The sequence below is a fragment of the Centrocercus urophasianus genome, unplaced genomic scaffold, assembly GCF_019232065.1.
Source record: "Centrocercus urophasianus isolate 14NV4802_14NV808 unplaced genomic scaffold, USGS_Curo_1.0 seq_39, whole genome shotgun sequence".
NCBI lineage: Eukaryota > Metazoa > Chordata > Aves > Galliformes > Phasianidae > Centrocercus > Centrocercus urophasianus.
In genome coordinates, this window is record NW_024884966.1 from 791,890 (window position 1) to 815,065 (window position 23,176).

Here is a 23,176-nt window from a genome sequence, read left to right on the forward strand (position 1 = left end):
ATAGAAGTCTGCGAGGTTTCCACTGCTCATTTCTTTCAGGAATTTATGAGGTTATTTATTTCAGTACTGCCCGTGTAGAAAGCAGGAAGAGAAATGGCAATAACAGCGATGTCAGGAACAAAACATTCAGTTCAGGTATTACAACATAACCAAAAGCATATAGGAACACAAACCAAGCTGGAATTTAAATGAGAATTTGGCGCTGAGATTGCAAACCTCCATACCTGCAGAGGAGCTCCACAACTTCATGAAGAAAGGCAGCTTATAGCAATACGGCACGTATGAGCCAGGGCTCCGAAACAAAACTGAGAAAGTACATTTTGTTATGAGGCAGAGAGGAAAAACTGAGCTCCTATCAAGCACTCCAAAGCCCAACACTGCAAGAGCACTTTTGAAAAGACCTCTATTAGTGAAAGTAAATTCAAGGACGATAGCTTCACAGCTGGGCAGTGTAACTGCTCGCAATGTTTGAGCATCTGTGTGCAACCATGCAGCCGCTGGGAGTTTTCCACCAGCTGTGAGCTCCCATGCAAGGACTGCTTCAGGCATCGCCACCCAACCCCACCTCATCCCAACCTTTGGGTACCTCCCACTTTCCACTCAAGCACACCGTGACACTACTAACCAAAAACACCACGGAAGCTTTACAGGGCGCCTGGTTCTCCTTAACTGAAGGTATCCATGCACTTTCTTTAAATGCAAAATAACGTGGTGCAAGTCAGCTCTAAGAACCACACAGAGCCTCAGGCTTTGGCTTACCTGTGGAGGTGTAAGAGCCCTGCAAGGGCCTGCAGAACATGCCCACTCCCAGCTGGCACACAGAATCGGCCACCAGCAGCCTTTTGCAGGATGTTATATCAGCATGCAGAAAGTCTGATAATAATGAGAGCTACCAGCATACATTACAAGGTATCAAGCATTATCAGCAGTGCATCAGTATCTACAGGAAGCTTACACAGACTGCCTTTTGTTTAGAAATATTATGGGTTAACACAGAGCTTAGCTCACCTACTTGTTTGTGCAACAAATTAGCCTTAACATCCACCTGAAAGCATGATGTCAGCTTCCTTTGCTACACTCTGAACTGCACAGAACTAATTGTTACCATTGTATAGCTTCCATAAAACTGCTACATGGAAACACTTAGAAAATCGGAGAGAAAATGAAGACACCAACGAAAAACTATTTCCTGCACAACTGTTAGCAACTTAAAATGAAGATGACAGTGCTCAGTTATATTTTGAACAGAAAAGTTGAATTGTCTGGTGCAAAAATCAAAGCATGAGGAGCGGCGTTGGTGAAGCCTGCGTTGTAAACCCATGCCCAGCACAGGGAACAAAATGGGACCTGGATCTGCTTTAGCTGTGATGATACACAGTCTGAATCTGGGGCATCCAGCACATCAAGAGAGCACGCAGCCCTATTCCTCCTATTGGTATTTCGGTTGTCCTTCAGACAAGAAGTTGCCTGGCAGCCACAGACACTGCAGCTGCCACCTGGCAACAAGCTTTTGTCCTGCAGGAGCTGAGCAAAACGAGCTGAATGAGCTGGAGTTACTGCTGTATCCCTGCAGTGCTTCTGCAACTGACTGACAAAAATCAATGACTTCACAGGATATAAAAGGACTCACAGAAACACAGAACTGCAAGGGACCTCAGGAGATGCTGACCCCAAGCCCTGCCAGAGCAGTTCTGCAGCAGGTCGCATGGGAAGGCATCCATCTCAGGCCCTGGCTGCTGAGGAGTCCTCCGCCCCTGGGCAGCCGTCCCAGGCTCTCACAGTAAGGAGGCTCTTCCTTGTGTTTGCATGGAACTTCCTGTGTTCCGCTTTTTCCTCCTTCATAAACATCTAATTGAAAACAAGACAGCGTGTCCAGCTTTGTCCCATTTAAACTATCACGTATTTGTTGTATTTCAAAACAGTTCACATAGGAAAAAGCCAGGCAACTCCAGTGAGTAACACATTCAGCATTTTCAGCTTCAAAAGCTAACTTATGCAATCAGCAGAGATTACAATTTACCACCCAAATTCTTCATGGAGAGGTTACACATTGGCCTCCACTCAATTCTTGTGATACACACACACACACTATTTTACATACATATATATAACCAACCAAACAATTGAGCCTTATGATGAGTTCAGGCCAAGTCCCCATGTAATGCATGAGATGACATTCATGCCAGGAATACAGAGATCCTTTCAGAAAAGCATGAAATTCAAGCTAGTCACATTCATCCCCCTCCTTTTTGTCACACCCCATCCCACAGACCTCAGACATTCTCCATTCCAACTGGTTGCCCTCAGGAGCTGCAGGGTCCCGCTCCATAGGAAGCCCAGCTGACACAAAAGCCACCACCTCACTTCGAGTTTGAACAGCTGATGGGTGAGGTAACCAACAGCCAATTCATTTCTCAAAGGACCTTCCTTGTTTGCAAGGCCGAAGTACAGCTCTGCTCCAGTTGCTTTTCACCTCCTTCCTGCAGCTCACCAACCCTTCATGCACTAACACCACAATGATTTATATCAAAGTTTGTGGAAGTTCTCCTTGAATTTGGAGAAGAGAAAAACAACATGCAATTAATTCAGTTCTTCACATAAAAGCATGCCAGCTCTGACCCTCTGAACTGTTCAGCAAACTAACCTTGGTGAGCCAAGACCTGGCATGAACTGCCGTGGGTCTGACACCTTCCTACATGGCACCTATGGGCCAGGCAAGGATGTCACCAGCACAACGATCATCAAAAAGCACATGAGATAAAAGTAAGTTAGCATTTATACACAGCCCTAGACCTCAAAGGGATTTGGCAATGAGCTAAAACAAGTTACAAGTGTTAGAAGAGTGAAAGGCATTCTTGCTCACTTTCCCTTGCTAAGAGGCACAAAAGGAACAGCTGGTTAATTCCAATCATTTTTAAAGGTGGGCAATTAATTTTTTCAGCAATAAAAACGAGTAGTTTCTTTTCTTTTTTTTCATTAAATCGAACAGAAAAATCAATTCTATTGCACTCAAGCACGAAGATGTGATCACAACACCGCACACATTCCCTCTTACAGTTTAGTAACAATGCATCTTGCTAGGATATTGTCAAAGAACTCCTACTCTGCAAATAATAATTTTACTTCAGAAAGACAAGAATATCTAAATTCTTGTTAATTATACTTCATGGAACACCATGGAAGATATGGATATAACCAAGATATAACCACGGAACACCATGGTTACACCAAGGAAGATATTCTAAAGAAGTAAAAAGTACAAAGAAGGAAGGTATAATCCCAGTAACACTTACATACTTCTCACAATGAGACACCTGGCAGCTCAGCAGACTCCAGATTTCAGCTGTTACACGTGGAACAGCACACCTAGACTATGCAAGCAACTAATAAATAGCTGCATACTCAATACTAGACTTATAAAACTTTCAGAGGAAACAGAAAAGCACAACTGCAAGCAGTCTTCACTTAAAACATACATACACAAATACACAGCAAATGCAAAAGTTGGTACGACTTCACAGCTTCACTGATTCACAATTGCTTTTTAGGCTAGGCCCATTCCGTGCCCTTTGCACAGACACAGAGAAGGCTGTGTCAGGAGGGAGCTCCCTCAAACCAACAGCTGCCATCTGAGCTGAAGCATTCACACAACCGCAGCTCAGCTGACTGAGCCACGACCGTACTTTCCCCACTCTCTTGACCTGATCTCTTCCATAGATCCACCTTCCAGGCATAGATTTTTATTTCATTTTAGTTTTTAGGAGTCAAACCATCTCACTAAGGCAGCTCACTGCGCTGCACACAACTGAAGCAGTCGCAAGGAGACAGGATACAGCACGAAGGTATGCATCAACAGAAATGCCCACGTGAGCAAGAACAGAGAGAAGAGCTTATAAAGGGAAAAGAACTTCCAGAAACATCCCCAGAAGCCTGAATAAGATAGAAAGTCTTCAAATCAAAAATTCGTCCCCTTGGAAATATAACAGGTGTGTAATGGCATCGTTTCAGAAATAACCAGGCTGCTGTACAGCCACAGCAGCCACTGCACAAAACTCACCTTCACAAAGTTATCTGGGAACATGCCCCGCTTGCCATTCAGCTCCCCTTCCAGCCATCCTTCTTCTTCCAGTTTTTTCACATTCCTGATGATTTCCCCAACTCGGATGGTTAGCTCATCATCATGCACTGCATCATAGTCATACTCCACAATATACTCCACTGGAAGAAAAAAAATGGAACAACTCAGGCACGTGTTAATGTCCTCACAGCAACACTTATTCATGAGCTGCTGTGTCCCCACCCATTCCAGAAAGGTAAAAAGGTCACTTGTTAAAGTAAAGCAAAACCAGGAATAGCACATTTTGTGTGTGGAGGGAGGTGATTTTTTGTACTGCAAAAGCTTGAAGAGATCACTGCCCGAAGCCCAGGGCCCAGTCTCAGACTTAGCAGCTATGAATCCATAGGTGAAGGCCTTTGCTCATTGGCACCCATAGCTAAAGGGCACCTCTCTTCAGATTCATCTGGTTTGGTACAATAAGGAATAAGCAAGCAAGCTTTAATTCTGACATAAGTTTCCTCAGAAGAGCCTAGCAATGCATTGGCACACTCATGCACTTGTTGCACAAGACCTAGTGGAGTCGCTTGTATGGAAAGAAGGGCTCATGTGTTGATGAAGAAATCCTGCTCGTGCCAGGACTTCCCACAAACCTGCAAGCAATCAGCTCCCCTCTGCCCAAAGCAGTTTAAGGCCAGGCTGGATGTGGCTCTGGGCAGCCTGGGCTGCTGGTTGGTGACCTGCACACAGCAGGGGGTTGGAGCTGATGAGAGCTGTGGGCCTTTGCAACCCAGGCCATGCTGGGATTCTGTGAACCTCCCCTGCTCTGCAGATCACAACATACACCAAGACAAGACCATAGGGGGGTTGAACAACAGACATTTTGAAGAGCTGTACATGTCTTTTATTTGCTTGCTTTCTCCAAATTTGTTATTTATTGATCCATAACAGCATCCAACAATTATTTCACAATTCAGGAATCAAATGGGAGAAAAGCAGTCTTCTGGGGTTTTCCCCCAGCTCCATCAAACCAAGGCACACAGTTCTTGCCCATGGGTAGTCTTTGCCACAAGCACTGCTGCATGCGTTCTGAAGCAGAGCCTTCAGCCCTCTGCCTACAGATGAACTCAGAACACCAACAGTAAAAATCACAGCTACAGGATTGCACCAGGGATGCAACAGAAGTGTCAGAATGGCCTATGCGGTCATTCTCAATACAACCACTGATGAAGGAACCAGCTGAAAATAACCACAAAAGCAGTTTATTTTTCCCCTCCTCTTTAAGAGAGAATGTTGTCTTTGCCTTGAACAGAAGTCACCACCACAATTATCTGCTTGTGACACAAGCTGTGCAACTCCTCATTTAAGCTACTGCCATGGTGTGAGCTTATTTTTGCCCAACGTTTGCTCTAAGCTTGCTTCAGTATTTATTTTCCCCACAACTGCCTGCAGCAAGCACAGAAATTGTCTTGATTCCGCAGAGCATTTTTCCGTCGCTGAGCGGTTGAGATAAAATACTGCTGAATAACTAGAAATTCTGTCACTGACATCATAAACACAATCGCCATCCATAGCCTGGAAACAAAAATGCCATCTTCCAACCAACCCATTTTGGAAACCCAGACACACAGTGACCTCAGACAGAGCCATGCTACGTACTTCTCTCAGGCACACGAGCAAGCACTGCATTTCAATGCACACAGCACAGGACCCGTTTTGTGAAGGTAAATGTGGGAAGCAGAACACGAGGTCTGTCACTGTAACCACACAAAGCACCGAGCTGCCAAACACCTGGTCCCCCTCCCACAGCAGACTCTGAAGCAGTAATGATAGCCACGCTGTGTCAACATGAGCTAATTATTTTAAATGCCTCTTTGTTTCCTTGGGGAATATTTCTGCATCTGCCCTTGAAACACACAGCGCATTCATGTTGGTCAGCAGCTGTAAAGCACAGACATGGTTGTGCCAGCAGTCGGAGGAGGTCCTCAAAACCACCCAGACGTGCTCTGGGAGACTCCACGTTCTGAAGACAAACTGAAGTGAACAAACATCAGCACTTCAGTTTTGAAATTCAGGTGCTGAGTTTCCTCTTGTGTTTGGCAATGACACTTAACACCATCCTCCTTTCCGACGTACACAAACAGGATCTAAACTCCATTCCTTTGCCTGGGAAGTGGGAGCGGTCATGGGGAAAGCCAAGATAAACACGCTGTATGAAGCTTTCATGTGATGACACCAACAGATCTTCTGCTCAGTCCTCATGAGCAACATTTGCCAGTTCTGCTTTCCATTAGCAAGCAGTGCCAGGTGTCCACGTGATTCAGACTGCAGCACAAGGGGCAGGGAACCTTTCCACTGCCCAAGCAGTCCAGTCACCGGATGATGTTACCTGCTGAAGGCAATTCCACTTGTATTTTCCCAAGCAAAACACTGTTCAACAGTGACAGTAAATGCTTTCAAGTAGTCACAAGTCAATGACAAACACTGCTGTATGGAGTAAATATTGCAGGCAAGGCATAAACCACTCCCTACTCCAAGTACAAATACAAATTCTTCACCCTAGTCCTCTATCAGATCAATTAGAAGCTGTGTTTAGGAAAAAAAAAAACAAAGACAAGTGTTAGACATTAGCTGGCACATGCTTCAAACTAAGAAATGAGGTAAGGAAACAAAATGACAAGCTAAGCCAGATTCATCTCGATTGGAGTATTACAGAATATATACACATAAAGCGGAGAATGTAAGAAGTGGCAGAACAGAACAAGTAAAGCAGAACTACACTTAGCATCCAAAAGGTTGAGGGAACTGGGCTCGTTCAGCCTGGAGAAGAGAAGGCTGTGGGGTGACCTCATGGTGGCCTTCAGTGCTTGAAGGGAGCGGATAAACAGGAGGGGGAACGGCTGTTTGTGAGGGTGGGTGGTGATGGGACAAGGGGAATGGTTTTAAAGTGAGACAGGGGAGGTTTGGGTTGGATCTGAGGAGGAAGTTTTCCATGCAGAGGGTGGTGAGGCACTGGCACAGGTTGCCCAAGGAGGCTGTGGATCCCCATCCCTGCAGGCATTCAAGGCCAGGCTGGATGTGGCTCTGGGCAGCCTGGGCTGCTGGTTGGCGACCTGCACACAGCAGGGCTTGGAGCTGGAGGAGCGCTGTGGGCCTTTGCAACCCAGGCCATGCTGGGATTCTACGATCCTGGCTGCAGACAAGGGGCTGGAAGCTCTGTTAGAGGAGCTCAGTTTAGCCTGAGCCATCCAAGAGCACCTGGGTGATAAGCAGTTAAAATCAACAAAGACATAAAGAAGAAATCTTGCCTGACCAAATTGATAGCTGCCTTCAATGCAAAACTAGTTCATTGAGTGAGCAGAAAGCAGGAGACACTATTTCTCACCCAATTCTAACAAGGCTTTGGACAAAACCTCTCACAAAATCCCCATACACAAACTGACAGGAGTACAGGCTAGACAAGCATATGGTGAAATGGACTGCAAACTTTCCCCAAATGCCAGAATCAGAAGGTTATCCTCATTGATACAAAGTCCAAGCACAGGCTGCTCACCAGTGTACGCCCCAGCAGTCACTGCCAGGGCAGTACAGCCTCCTGGTGAACGCTCAAAGCCAAACCAGACACAGCCCGCTGCAGCTGGCCCTACTCACAGGATCACAAGGTTGGAAAAGACAAGATCATTCAGCCCAACCCTCCTCCTATCAGTATTACTACCCACCAAGCTACTAAACTGTATCTCATAGCTCCTCATCCAGCTCTTAATCCGAGCAGAAGGGCTGGCCGAGGTGAGCAGAGCTTCCAGCTGCAGCTATTCTGGTTGAAGCCAAGGTCCTACCTTTGGAGGCAGCTTTCTGTCCTCCAACCAGAGCACTCAGTGTCATCACAGAACCTCCCAGAAGGTGGGCTCTGACCTACTTTTGGTGATGCTGGGGGAGGGGGCACTGATTGAATCGACAGCGCTAAGCAAAAAAAAACAAGAACACCACACAAACAATTGGAAATGTTTCGGGGAAATACGGGGTCATATTGGGCTTTGTGGTGCGGTCTGTTCAGCTCTTGGTTTCCAGTAAGACGGCAACTTCCCAATACAGTGGATCTAATATATGAAAACCAGCCAGTGGTGTCATTGCATCCCCCTGGCAGAGGAAAAAGGCGCCCAACTTAACAACACTGCCTCTCTGATAAAACTGCAAGCACTGTTAGACAACGTGTCCCCCAAGAAAGGCATCCAGTTTCTGCTGGCACAGGTGAACTCTGCACTTCTCTGCAGTGTCAGCACCTCCTTATCAGCACAGCCACCCAACGCCCATCTTCACTGGCTTTAAACTGAGTGAGTCCGCAGCTACACGGGCTTTCCCTTAAGCCACCTATTAGAGAAGCCTTTGGGGGTCCTTTGGGAGCTCTACAAAAATAAGCAAACACAAAAGAAACAGAATAGACCAGATAATACACCAAAATTCTAGCCTTCCTTTGTCTTGAGTGGAAATAGCCAAGGGTCACACACCCATCCAGCAAAGAGCACATTTTCACATTCGTGCTACTGCATTTAGGATAGTACGCTGCTGTCAGAATTCGGGGGCCTTTCTATACTAGCCAGAAAAAAAGACAGAAACCAGACAAAATAAACCTCTTGCAAAAGACACCGAACAGCTTACAAAACTAAGCCGAAGTCACCTGTGGGATAACTCAAAACACCACATATCAACTCCCAGGCTACCCAGGAAGCCTTGAGCAGAGCTGGAGGGCCAGGTCCAGCATCAAGCTGCAGGAAGAGCCTGAGCTGTTTGCTGTGCTCTGGAAGGGTCTCCTCAGGTTGGTTTCAGGTTGGCTCAGCTGGAAAGTCATTTATTGGAAGCTGAGCCCTGGAAAGTTGTCCGGCCTCCAGAAGCAGAGTGCCAGCAGAGCTGCAGTTAGGTCATAACAGACAGTCGCTAGATGTCTGAAATAAACCTCAGTAATACTCTCACCCTCACTTCCACAGCTTTCACAAAACCCAAAGTTTAGTTTCTTCTAAAACTAAGCTAACACTTCCATCAGAATGTCTGAATGCACACAGAGTTAAAAGGAATGCAGCTTTACAGCAGACAAAACTTACACTAGAGACAAAAGATAACAGAAGACAACCCTATCCTTTTCCTATCACACATTTCTTCACAACTATCTCAAAATTGGGTATTAGGTTGAAGGAGAAAGCTCTGCTCTTTCACAACTGCTTTTCCCCAGAATGCCCCTACAGTTTGCAAGACGACCATGAGTTCCAGCTGTTTTAATAGTAACACTGCAGCATACAACTGGACGCTTAAGAAAGGAGTTCAGGAGCCAACGATGAAAACATCCATAAACACTAACCGTGCTCAGTGGTTGTAAGAGTGGGCTTTTCCCCCACTTCATACCACAGCATCCTGCCACACCGAGCAGCGATGCTGACGACTGCCCACGTGCTCATATCAAGAGAGCTGGTAGGTCTTCTATCCCCAGCTTCCAAAACCCTGCCCTGCAAGCTCTCCTGTTCAGAGGTGGGCATCTGGTTTTGGACAGCCAAATCCCAGCCACCACTGCACAGCCAGGCTCCCTCCTCTGTGTCCCACAGCTGCTCCCTGAGTCACCCTCCTCTTCATGCAACTGACCCTCAAAGCCCACACTCACCAGTTCCCCAAAGGGACAAGTGGGGTACAGCCGTTCCTCACACTGAGGAGGAAAGCACCCAACATTTCCCACTATTGGAGAAACCACGCTGAACACCAACCTTGTGCAACGAAGGAGCTCCTTTCATACTGCAATAAGCATCAGTATGAGAAGCAAACAGATGGAAACACGCTATTCCTTTTGTCCTTTTCACAGTGCTCAAGACAGCTACATCATTCCCAGAGAGAAAGAAACCAAAGCTGTACTTCCAAGACATATTAATCATAGAATCACAGAATGGCCAGGGTTGGAAGGGATCTCAAGGACCATGAAGCTCCAATACCCCACCACAGGCAGGGCCACCAACCTCCCCATTTCATAGCAGCCCAGGCTGCCCAGGGCCGCATCCAACCTGGCCTTGAACACTTCCAGGGATGGGGTATTCTCACAGGGATGCTGTGATCACACATTCTCTTCCATGCTCACACACATGGGCTCTTCGTCCTGCTTTTTGCTGAAGTTCACGAGTGTTGTTCTGATGAATCAGACCCAGAAACCAGCCTCAGAAAAACCTGCTTAGTGCCAACTCTCCACAAGTGTGTCTGCCTAAGATGGCTCATGGCAGGGTCAGAGCAGCAATACTGCATCAAAACCAACTTATATTGATATCCAATACTTGAAGGGAGCGTATAAACAGGAGGGGGAACGTCTGTGAGGGTGAATGGTGATGGGACAAGGGGAATGGTTTTAAAGTGAGACAGGGGAGGTTTGGGTTGGATCTGAGGAGGAAGTTTTTCCCGCAGAGGGTGGTGAGGCACTGGCACAGGTTGCCCAAGGAGGCTGTGGATGCCCCATCCCTGCAGGCATTCAAGGCCAGGCTGGATGTGGCTCTGGGCAGCCTGGGCTGCTGGTTGGCGACCTGCACACAGCAGGGGTTGGAGCTGGAGGAGCGCTGTGGGCCTTTGCAACCCAGGCCAGTCTAGGACTCTGTGATTACCGGCCCCTTCCAACTCAGGGTATCCTGTGATTACCTTATCCAATAGAAACAAAAATGGCATATTTGTTTTCCCCCACATCCTCCAAGTACTCTGAGCAAGAATCAGCATGCTATCCTCACCTCTCAGTGAAAGAACATAGCAAGAGAAGATATGAAGCAGGAAGCATTACAGGAAAACCTGTGCTAACTGCAGGTATTTAAGACTGTCATGTAGAAACAGAAGAGGTCAAGGTGTTTTATTAGGGAAATTCCCTTAAGCATTAAGTGATGCTTTGTTCTGCTTGCTGCCTCTTTGACTGTCTGAGTAGAGCTCAGTACAGGAAACCAGAGAGGAAATCAGAGCGGTGACACCAGCAGAACAGGCTGCAAATGTCTTCACAAGTAAAGCTGAACCTCCACTAATCCAATAAGCAAAGAAACCACGGACCACAAAGGGCCCTGAGAAATGTGCTTGAAAACAAAAACCAAAACCAGAAAACCCCACCACCATTTCCACAAGCCATGACTCAGGTACTGTCCCATATACAGGCTTACGTTACGTCTTCCTGTTTCGTCCTTTACATTAATTTTATACCACCTGTTTTGGTAAGGCACTCCAAGGTGAGTCACAAAACACCAGCCTACAGCAGCTGCTAAAACGAGGCTGTGTCAAGAAGCTCTGAACAAGGAAATGAACACATCCCATGTAGATCCTGCAGCCCCAGAGCACTACAGAAGCACCCATCTACCATAGGCTTAATACTGCATTTCCAGCTTCATTAGCACTTTTCTCGCCCAGACCTGCACTAGATCATCAGCTCACAAAACACATTTGAAGATTCTGCTGCTTATCTGAGCTAGAAATCGTTTTACTAAGTCAGAGAAGAAGAAAAAAGATCTGCATTTGAATTATAAGAGATTAATACGGTTTGAATACAGGCACATTTAAGTTCCCTTCCTACAACGTCAGGGCAAGGTGCTGACACCACAAGAGCTGCAGTTTCTCATGCTGACTGTCCTGAGGACTCCTCCAGCCCAAAAGGACTGCATGATCATAGCTCCAGGTTACGAATTCATACGTACAGAAGTAAGGTCTTTGAAAGCCCTCTGGTCTCAAACCACAAACTCTTCTCACAGTATAAAAAACCACCCAACTGCTTCGATAGATGGCCTACAATTTGACACATCTCTAATTCAGAATGGCAATTAGGATTTCTGCAAACACGGCAAGAATTTGGCTTTGAAAGGCATTTATGGAAACTTAAAAGCTTCATTCGGATCATGCACAAAGTGTTCCCTTCAGCTTTAAAAACAGGAATGATGCAATTGTCTGAACGGTCCCAGACTGGGATCTTTCAAAAACCACAAAATATGCTTAACATTAAAATAGTGGTAAGTGTTCCTATCTGACTTCATTCTGTCGGGATGGCCCGTACTAATTATTGCGTTAATGAAGTTCATTCACTTAATAGCACGGACATTTCAGTCAATACAATCGAACAGTGGACTGAAAAGCACTGACAGAAATCCTTATGCAATGGATTTTTACAGCAGCCAGTCAAAACCATTAAGGCTCGAGGGCACCCTAAAGCTTCAGTTAGGTATTTTTAAAAGAGATTGAATTGCTTCTGTAGCTCAATTATGTTCTAAAATGTAAGAAATCGAGTCCTTTAAAAAAACATTTGTGACATGAATTTAGAGGAGATTTAACCACATCTTATCAAGATTATGACTTAAGCCAGCAAGGCTTGCAACACTTTGTGGGGAGGAAAAAAGCCTGCAAGGCCCTCTGGAGGTCACGTACTGCAAACTATTCAAAGCAAGGATGACCTCAAAGTCAGAGCAAGTCACCCGAGGCTCTGACCAGCTCAATCCCGGGAGTCTGCATGCAAGGGATGGAGACAACACAACCACTGCCAGGCAGCCTTTCCAAGACAAGCGTGGCCTTATCATCTCCAAGCTGGACCAACTTCTCACATAGTACGTGTACTGTCTGCCTTGCTGTGCTTGAGGCTCTCCAGTTTGTTGACATTCGGGGGGAAAGGAGAGCAAAACTGGAAATAGTGTTTCAGATACAGCTTTGTGAGCAGCAGATAACAATCATAGAATCATCCAGACTGGAAAAGACCTTAAAGATTATGAAGTACAACTGCCAGCATGATCTACAAAGCCCCATCACTAAACAAGGTCCTTTAGTGCTGCCACAGAATCATCCCAGCATGGCCTGGGTTGCAAAGGCTCACAGCGCTCCTCCAGCTCCAACCCCTGCTGTGTGCAGGTCACCAACCAGCAGCCCAGGCTGCCTAGAGCCACATCCAGCCTGGCCTTGAATGCCTGCAGGGATGGGGCATCCACAGCCTCCTTGGGCAACCTGTGCCAGTGCCTCACCACCCTCTGAGTTAAAATCACAATGAGCCATCATTAGCAGCAAACTGTCACTCCCACAACCTGCTAGCTGTTCTTCTGAAGCCACCCAATATAAAGACAGGCTGTTCCCTCGAGGTGTTACACATGTGTTTCTGTGGCATTTCAGGAGATTCCTGTCAGCTCACGGCCCCAGGGCTATCACAGCACACCAACTATCCTCTCCAGGCAGAGGTCTGCTCTGCCCTATCATCAGTGCTGCTGACGATGTCCAGTAGCCACCACATCGACCCAAGGAACAGCTGGCATCCCAGCTTCCTTTTACCTTGCAATTTTCCCATCTAGCCCATCCCTCTTTAGCTTGGCAACCAAAATGCGACCTGTGACATCACAAGTCTTGCCTGCGTGTGGTGAAGTTGTCTATCCTTATGGCCTGGTGCTCTCTTCTTCACCTCTGATCAGGAAAAGATGAGTAACTTCAGAACACAAGCATGCTATTGGTCTGTCTTCTCACTCCCAGTAATTTTCTCCTGCATACCCACATTGTAAAACAAGCCAAAATACTGTCTCAAAATAAGTACCATGTTTTTTTTTCCCCCTCCCCTCCTACCCTAACTCTCCTGCATTTAAGCTGCCGATTGGCTCAATCATCAGACATGCAGCCTGGACACAGCTACAGCGTGTGCCACATCTTGCATAGCTAACTGATGGTAACACAGAACTTCGGTATTTGAGGAATTCAGGAAGGGAGCAGAGACATCACAGAAGGTTATGAAAAGCCATCTGGGGCACAGGACTGTGGTCACTGCAGGCGGGAGAGAGAGCAACAGAGGCAAAGCTCTCAGAAAGCTAACCATCACTTCTGCCACTCTCAACACGCTTGAGAACAGCACTGGTAATTGACACAGGGCCCTGCAGCACAGACAAGATGCACCTTCACGTCCTGCTCAAGCTTCAAAGGATTTCATCCTTCTGACTCAGCTCCCCTGCATTCTTTCATCAATACCAGTATGCTTTCCATAAGAGCTAAGTGGATCCACTCTTTCCCTATGCTGAAGATCATATTTACTTTCAGAACCACGTGTAAATTTAGTTAGGCATACAAAGCATTGCATTTGCTTTCTGTGAGCAAAACAGCATAGCTTATAATCAACCATGATTAATAAAAATACTTATTCTACTGTTTGCAAGTGCTTTTCCAAAAGATTTGCTATCTCCTTACTTACCATACAGAATCGTTTGGGTTGGAAGGGACCTCAAGGATCACAAAGCTCCAACCCCCCTGTGCCATGCAGGGCCACCAACCTCCCCATTTCATAGCAGCCCAGGCTGCCCAGGGCCCCATCCAACCTGGCCTTGAACACCTCCAGGGATGGACGGGGCATCACAGCCTCTCTGGGCAGCTGTTCCAGCACCTCACCACTCACAGCACACAACTTCCCCTGACATCCAACCTCCATCTGCCTTCCATACCTGTGACAGCATAGGAACAACACATTAATTTTTATCCCAATGTCTATTTAATAGCCTCAGCCCTGCCACTGCCCTGATTTCAAAACAGCATTTCACTTTACCTGGCTTCAGAGGAGCAGTAACTGGGAACACTGAAGTTCCCAGCAAACAGCCCGTGGCACACTCTCAAGATGATTATCTGAAGCTCTGCAGACACTCCCAGGCAGCTTGTAAACACAGCCAAATAAGTGAAGCTTCATGTCAGAATCTCTACACAGAATAACACTCTATTTAACCACTTACAAAACCAGACAGGCTTTGCTTTTCAGGGACAGATTGCCAGCCGTTTGCAGAGAATACAGTTTCTTACAACTCCAACCAGCAGTTTGAGGACGAGGAGCAGCCCTGCCATGCTCTGTCCCTCTGCACTCCCGCAATGCTGCCTCTTGCACCAGACCAATAACACAGCCATGAGGTGTGCTGGGGAGCTGCTGCCAGAGCACCCTGCTGTTCTCCTCCAGCGGGATTCCACCCTGGCCAGCTTCTTCATCCCAGCAGCACACGACCACTACATCTGCCAGAAGGGAAGACTGAAGAATACATGGATAAAGTCATCATCCAGGGATCAGCCACACCTAGAACTGACAGATCCAGCACTTCCCTTGGCACTTTGTTCCAGTAATTAAGAACCTGACCCAGAAACGTTCAGATGAATGTTTAAAGTGAGACAGGGGAGGTTTGGGTTGGATATGAGGAGGAAGTTTTTCATGCAGAGGGTGGTGAGGCACTGGCACAGGTTGCCCAAGGAGGCTGTGGATGCCCCATCCCTGCAGGCATTCAAGGCCAGGCTGGATGTGGCTCTGGGCAGCCTGGGCTGCTGGTTGGCGACCTGCACACAGCAGGGGTTGGAATGGATGAGTGCTGTGGGCCTTTGAACCCAGGCCATGCTGGGATTCTATGATATGACTGTATGATGATAAGGAGTATCAACAGCAGTGTAATTTCTTTTAAGTTTTAGGTAGGCTTGCTCTAGTTAATCTTATTAGTCTCCAGTTTATGACACTGCTAAATACATCAACTTCCATCAAAGCTTTCAGTGCAGACAAGGGCCTAGGATGGAAGAATACTTTCACAGCTCAAGCTGCTTCTCAAAACACACATGCTGCTGAGGGCAAGAACAAACAAACCCACAGACATACAAAAAGCATGCGAATAACAAGGACTGGCTGCTCTGCTTTCCCTTTAGAGTCGTCGTTAAGTCAATTAAAAGTACTGTACAAAAATGGATGAAGATGGCACCAAGATTTTTTAAGAAGCATTTTAAAACCAGGAACAAAGGAGCTGTGAGACAATCAGTTTGCTGGATGATGGACACTACTGAAAGCAATTAAGACAGATGCAAGTAATTAAAGATCCAGCTTGAATCAAGTGCAAAGTAACTACAGGCTAAAACGAAACAGGTGGAAATCTCTCCATTCCCTGCCCTAAGATGCATTCCCATCCACTCTTGTACAGCAGACAACGATCACACAGTCAGGGTAAGGCCAGTCTGCTTGCTGACAGGATAATAAGCCTAGCAGAGACGTTTACCACATCAAGCAGCTTATCAGCTCACACCACAGCCAAATAAACCACAGCAGCCTGTGCTGGCCAGGGACATCAAGCCCTGTGCAGCAGCAGCCTCCAGTTATCTCTGATGAAACACAGCATGAAACTGCACTCACAGGATGAGTTTCGGTGCAAATCAGAACACATGGAAGTCAAGCCCTAAAACCTTTCATAACTGGAAATGTCACTTCTGAGTTAGGTGATGTGATTCTCCCTTAGTAAAGATTATGATACTGCAGTGGTTTCATTTCTTAGAGCAGCAAACGTGGGAACTTTTCTCCTCCAGTCCCAAAAACACATTGCATGGGAGTGACTCAAACCATTCTGACAAGTTAGCTCATTGTTCTGCTTTTGCAGTTTTCTAAATTAATAAATACATTAAAAAAACAGAAACAACACAGCTTGGAAAGCAAGCCCTGTGCACAATTAAGGAAAGCCAGGGCATTTCCAATGAACCCCACAGGAGTAAAGCTGGAAGAACCTTTCCCATCAGGGCATCCCTCCCAGCAGCACTGCTGATGTGCCACAGCCAGCCCTGCCCTGACAGCCTCACCTCGTGCTTCTTCACAGCCCTGAGCTCCCCGTCCATTCCTGCAGGGCCAGCCTGGCTGAAAGCAGGAAGGCAGGGAAGTGTCAGATGATTCAGCTCACACAAACAAGCCAAGAGGTCAGTAATTCCCAGCCAGAGCTGAGGCTGAGACCGAGCTTCATATGCAGCCAAAGCCATTTGACTAAGGCTGACCAAAAGGCAAACACCGATGACTTAGAGTCATCTTTAAATGGCCAGGAGAATTTCCAGGAACTCTGGAAAAAGTGTTTGCTTAATTTAAAAAGTAATAAAATCACTAGCAAGTGCAGTGCACAGACACCAAGTGACAGCCACTGAGGTATGGCTGCTGAGGAAACAGAAGGAACGGAGAGACTGCTTGGTGCTGCCTCATTTCCAAGCCATCCGCATTCTTCCCTACTGCCAAACACTGTCAGGTCACAGTGATTGAGGGGCCGTTCAGGAAGCTGTACAAGCATAAGCCATTCAAATAAGACTTTGATAATAGTCTATCTGGTTGAGCCAGCAAAGGTGATAAAAATTGTTTCTTAAACAGTAATGGCAAATGGGAGCTGGACGTTCAAAGCACTGTGGCACATGAGCTCACAGACAGATCCCTGCCTCGCTCTCCAGGCAGCACTGCTTGGGCCATCAGCTTCTCCTGGAGCAGCTCAGCACAAACAAGTCGCTCAGGTTACAGGAAAACACCACATCCATGTTTTGGAAAACCCTCTACTCGAGTACTTCTACAAAAACCAACAGAAAACTTGAAAGAGTACCATTTTTCAAATATCAGCTTTCAGAGGGCTTTTTAAGTAATTCATGATATTAAATTCAAAGTTATTCCGCAGAAAGCAATCCTGCCTAATAGCTTGGTTGTCACACCTTGATCATGTTACAGGCAGCACACAAGCCTATAAGAAAAGATCACTTTATATCCCATGTGGCCTCACATTATATTCTCTCCAGTGCACATCATTCTGAAGTGGAACGATGGAGCTCCTTGAGCACACACAGCCCATCACTTCTTCACTCAGATTCTGGCAGTAGCAGCACTAAGTATTTTAGGGAATGCAGATCATAGAATCCCAGCATGGCCTGGGTTGCAAAGGCCCACAGCGCTCCTCCAGCTCCAACCCCTGCTGTGTGCAGGTCGCCAACCAGCAGCCCAGGCTGCCCAGAGCCACATCCAGCCTGGCCTTGAATGCCTGCAGGGATGGGGCATCCACAGCCTCCTTGGGCAACCTGTGCCAGTGCCTCACCACCCTCTCAGTGAAATACTGTTCAAAAACACTGCACAAATGCTTTGCTTTTCCATTTAAGTTTCCTGAGACAGCCACAACTCTGCATATTGCTGGAGCAACTGAACAGCGTCCAGTCCAAAAATAGTTGTTGGTATTAGTCAGAGAAAGTAAATATTTGTGCTGGCATCACAACATTATTGGTCTCACTTACGCCTAGAACCACAGAACAATTGAGGCTGGAGAGGTCACCTGGGTGAATACCCTGCTCAGAGCAAGCTAGCTACAGAATCCAATCTTTGCTGCACTGTCACGTCACATAGCCAGCAATGAGTGCAGAAAGCACCAGCTGAGCAGCCCAGTGTAACATCCAGGCACTGCTCAAATCATTGCAGCAAGCCAGCCGAGGGCAGCGTGCGAGCAGGTTGATGCTCACAGCAGCACAGGAGCAAAGTTGCTTATAACTGCTGCTCAGAAGTAGACAGGAGTCTGCATAGCAACAAACTACACCACCGTGAGGTGGGAGGAAGTTTTTAAATGGCTAGCAGTATGGGAATTTGGAGTAGAAGAGAAAAAGCAAAGGTTATGGAATGGACTGCCCAGGGAGGTGGTGGAGTCACTGCACCTGGGGGTGTTCAAGGAAAGGCTGGATGCTGTGTTGAGGGACATGGTTTAGTGGGAGCTATTGGGAATAGATGAACGGTTGGACTGGGTGATCTTTTAGGTCTTTTCCAACCTTGGTGATTCTATGATTCTATGAGTCTACGGTTATGGAAAGGAACAGTCAGGCCATGCTATGACTCCACGATCCCTTCTCAGCCATTAAGTTTCTGCCCAAAACAGCCACACTCCAGATCCACCAGCAAAAACTTTCATTTGCTCACCTTGCCCACTTCCATCCAGGTGGTCCACAGCACGTTAGCACTTGTGCTGCTCTTCTTTCCTAACACATCGCTGCCATGAAACTGGGTTAGGGGCAATGACAGCACGCACAGGGAACAGCTTGTGCAGGGGACAGGGGATGTATGGAGAGCAAAGACAAACAACTACAGCGGGCAGAAAGGAACCCACAAGGTAACAGCAACCAGGAGGCAATCAATGCCCAGCTTCTAAGAAATACAAAAACATCAGGCTGTGCGAGCAGCTCTGCAGGAGAAGAAAACAACAAAACCTCAGACAGAAAGGAAGCGCTTCCCCACGCACAGCCCTTCACATGAGATGGGCTCACAGGAAGCGCTGGGCGGCGAGCCCTGTCTGCTCAGCTCCCAGTGGGCGTCCAGCATTGATTCAACCATCAAGCTGCAAAGGATTAAAAAATCCTTAAATTACTAATTGCACAGAATCACAGAATGGTTTGGGCTAAAAGGGACCTCAAGGATCACGAAGCTCCAACCCCCCTGTGCCATGCAGGGCCACCAACCTCCCCATTTCACAGCAGCCCAGGCTGCCCAGGGCCCCATCCAACCTGGCCTTGAACACCTCCAGGGATGGACGGGGCATCACAGCCTCTCTGGGCAGCTGTTCAGCACCTCACTGCTCTCAGAGGAAAGAACACACAGTGCAGTGTTGGGGGATGACAGAAAACAGAGACTGCCCAACTATCTTGTTTCCATGCCCTTCTCCTACATAACACTCAGTGCATCAGCTCTTCAATTCTCAGATGTTAAAAGCGCCCAGTCTACCTAAAAAAAAAAAAAAAAACACCTTCCAGACTATTTTGTTGCAACATTTTTTTGTTGGAGGTGAAGAAGGCAGAAGGCTCCCCACAAGTTAAGGCTCAATGAACTTACTTCAGTTTCTGCAGACCCTATATTCATATTGCATTCATGCTGTTAGTAACAAAGAAGCACATGCAACTTCTCAAAGCATTCCACAGTTACAAAGTTTTCCTACATACTCCTGCAAACCGAAGCAGCACTGATTTTTGGAAGTAAAGCAGGTGGGTTTTTTTTATTTTTTATTCTTTTAAAGAGGGAAAACTGCCTGTAGCTCAGAATATGCTCAAAGGAGACCAACACATTCATAAAATCATGGAGTAGCTCAGGAAAGGACCTTAAAGACCATGGAGTCCAACCGCAGCCCAGCCATCCCAGCCCAACTCTACCAGCCCTCCGCTAAATCATGGCCCTGAGCACCACATCCAAACGGTTTGAAACACAGCCAGGGATGGGGACTCCACCACCTCCCTGTCAGCCCATGGCAGTGCTTAGCAGCCCTTTCTGTACAGAAGTGTTTCCTGACATCCAACCTCAACCTCCCCTGGCACCACTTGAGGCCATTTCCCCTCGTCCCGTCACTGGTGAGGTGACATTTCAGTCTATCAGTACAGCAGGTATCAACTGTTCCCTGGACTGTTTCATTCTTAGTCATGGAGTGATGTAAAACTTAGTAGCAAACCGCAAATGTAGCTAAACCTCCTCAGTAATGCAGAGTTATACATTCACATCATTTTCCTAATAGTAGCTGAGTAGCAATCTGTTATCCAGACACAGCAGGAGGCAGAAAAGCTGTCACACTGCACTGATAAGTGGAACTCCACATCCCTCCCAATGGCTGCCGAGCCAAGGCAGCAAAAAGGTAACTCAATCAAATAGAAATGTTTCCTAGAACAGCTGAATGCACTTTTCCCCCTTAGGTCAGTCTAATTCTCCACCTGTTTGTAGAACCACGCACTGAATGCCCATGACTCATGTTGAGTGGAAGACAGAGCACTGGAAGGACAGCCTGAGCATCTAGCTGGGTGTCAGCAATGGCTTCGCACAGCCCTGCTGACAACACCCTCCTCACCACAGAATCCCAGCATGGCCTGGATTGCAAAGGCCCACAGCAGCCCAGAGCCACATCCAGCCTGGCCTTGAATGCCTGCAGGGATGGGGCATCCACAGCCTCCTTGGGCAACCTGTGCCAGTGTGCCATCAATCACATTCTCACCACATGAATCACCAACCATTACAAGTACATAAAAGAACCTGTTGCAAGGCCCTCCGTACTTGTATTTCCACTTTCAGCTCCCCAGAGTCATGCTGTCCTCTGTTTACTTCCCTGTTAATCTTGGAAACCTAAAATCATCGAGGACCTCAGCCACTTCCTCCAAGCCTTCTCTGACATACAACGCCTCTTTCACAGCCTGATATAAAAGACAAACAGTCTCTTATCAAGAGCCAGCTCCAGCATGACGTCAGTAAAAACACAATTAAATAATGGCTTCTCAAGGTAAAGCAAAGCCATCGCTAAATACAGCGAGCACAAACTACCCTTGCATCTTTTTCCTTCTTATGTTTAGAGATAGCTTATTGCATATCACCCCTTGCTTTTCAGTTGTAGCAGTGTAGGTTTAAAGGATGAGATCTAGAAAATCTACTTTCAAGGCCAGGTTGGATGAAACCCTGGGCAGCTATGAAATGTGGAGGTTGGTGGCCCTGCCTGCAGCAGGGGGTTGGAGCTTCGTGATCCTTGAGGTCCCGTCCAACCCAAACCATTCTGTGATTCTGTGATATTTAAAAGGCTCTCGAATTAGCAGACAGCTCATCTGCAGCCAGCAGCATGCTGGCAGAAGTTCTTCTACTTAATTGCAGAGGCACAGGAATTGTTAGTGTTACAATAACCCACACAATAACAATAACACAGCTAAGTAACCCTCTCCACTCAGCAGCCTATGGAGCAGCACCACACCTTCACTGCAGGAATGAGAAAACACAGGAAAAGAAACCTGGCTCAAGAGAAAGAAATGACACGCAACAGTAATCACAGCCTGAGAACTGCACGAGCCCTTCACTGCAAGCCTCATACCGAGTGTCAGATGGCACGGCAACACTTTTAATAAGCAAGACTTACCCTGCAGAAACCCCTACTGCTGTACCACAGGGATCACATAAAGGCTCCAATATCCCCTGTGCCATGCAGGGCCACCAACCTCCCCATTTCACAGCAGCCCAGGCTGCCCAGGGCCCCATCCAACCTGGCCTTGAACACCTCCAGGGATGGACGGGGCATCACAGCCTCTCTGGGCAGCTGTTCCAGCACCTCACCACTCTCACAGCACACAACTTCCCCTGACATCCAACCTCCATCTGCCCTCCCTCAACTCCAAACCATTTCCCCTTGTCCTGCTGTCATCTCCCCTTTCCAAGAGCTGACTCCCCTCCTGTTTGCAGGCTCCCCTGGAAGGCTGCAATAAGGTCATAGTGCCAAACCAGCATCTTTACGGCACAGGCACTCCAGCAGCACAAGCAGAGCAGCTCACATCGCTGCTGACCCGCAGGCAGTGCCGTGCAGCACGGAGGCACCTGCAGAGCTGTGAGCGGCCTGCACGAGGAGCCCGAAGGGCCGTAACAGCAGCACAGCACAGCACAGCACAGCCACCTCACCTCACACCTTCAACACCTTCAGACTCCGTCGTAAGCACGCTCTGAGCGCAAGGCTTCCTTCCATCACAGCATAACAACAACGAAATCCCGAGGAACGCAGGTCGGCAGGAGCGGGCATCCCCTCACCGCGCACACGTCGGGCGCTTCTGCCCTCGTTCCCACGCACCCGAGGAAAGAGCAAAGCTCCCCAAAACCAACCCGGAAAGCTCAAATCGTGCTGCTGGGGCGGAGATCCGGCAGCGCAGCGGCACGGGGCAGCGCAGAGCGGAACGCGGCGGGAATAACGCGGGGAAACGGGGCGGCGGGGAGGTGGGCGATCCGCCCCACAACGGGTACGGCGGCACCGCCACCCACCGCCCGGCCGGCAGACAAAGGGGCGAGGAGGGGTGCCGGGAGGAGGACGAGGACGCGGCAGCCGCCCCGCCGCGAGTCGCCGTGCCCGCCGCGCTCACCCATGCTGCGCCCGCCCGCCCGAGCTCGGCGGAGCGGCTCCTGGTCCCGCCGAGGCGCTCAAGCCGGGCACGGCGGCTCCATCCGCGCCGCTCCGGACGTCAGGGCAGCTCCGAGCCGCCGGCGGCCCGGGGAGGAAGGCGGGGAGGGGGGAGGCGGCCGCGCAGCCGTCCCGTCGGTTCGCCGCACCGAGCGCCGTCCGACAGCACCGCCCGCCGCGGGGCCGCCGCCGCCAAATCCCGCGAGAGCCGCGCGCCACCGCCCCCACGCCGCGCGCCGTTGCCAGGCGGGATGACGTCACGGCCTTTCCCCCTCTCCCCCCCCGTGCCGCTCCTACGGAGCGGGCGGCGCTGCGCGCGCTGTGCCATAGCCACAAATTAGGGGCGGGGGGGACGGTGCAGTTTGAGCCCGTTATCCCTGGCTCTGCCGCTGGGCGCTGTGAAAAGAGCCCAGTTCCCACCATGGGCTTTCATAGAATCCCAGCATGGCCT

At 48.2% G+C, this 23,176-nt stretch overlaps 1 protein-coding gene across 3 annotated transcripts in view; it reads right to left on the reverse strand.

Annotated features, from left to right (window-relative positions):
- Positions 1–22,774, reverse strand: part of LOC122167792 (CD2 associated protein) — a 65,075-nt gene extending 42,301 nt beyond the window's left edge. For 2 of the 3 annotated variants that reach the window (XM_042832605.1, XM_042832604.1), the window contains exons 1-2: positions 22,688–22,774; positions 4,058–4,218 (exon numbers count right to left, since the gene is read on the reverse strand). In XM_042832605.1, the coding sequence (XP_042688539.1) occupies positions 4,058–4,218; positions 22,688–22,691 (165 nt within the window). In that variant the 5' untranslated portion in view covers positions 22,692–22,774. Of the gene's footprint in view, positions 1–2,272; positions 2,364–4,057; positions 4,219–22,687 lie in introns of those variants that run through there. The other variant, XM_042832607.1, reaches the window with a different exon arrangement.
- Positions 22,775–23,176: the final 402 nt, after the last annotated feature.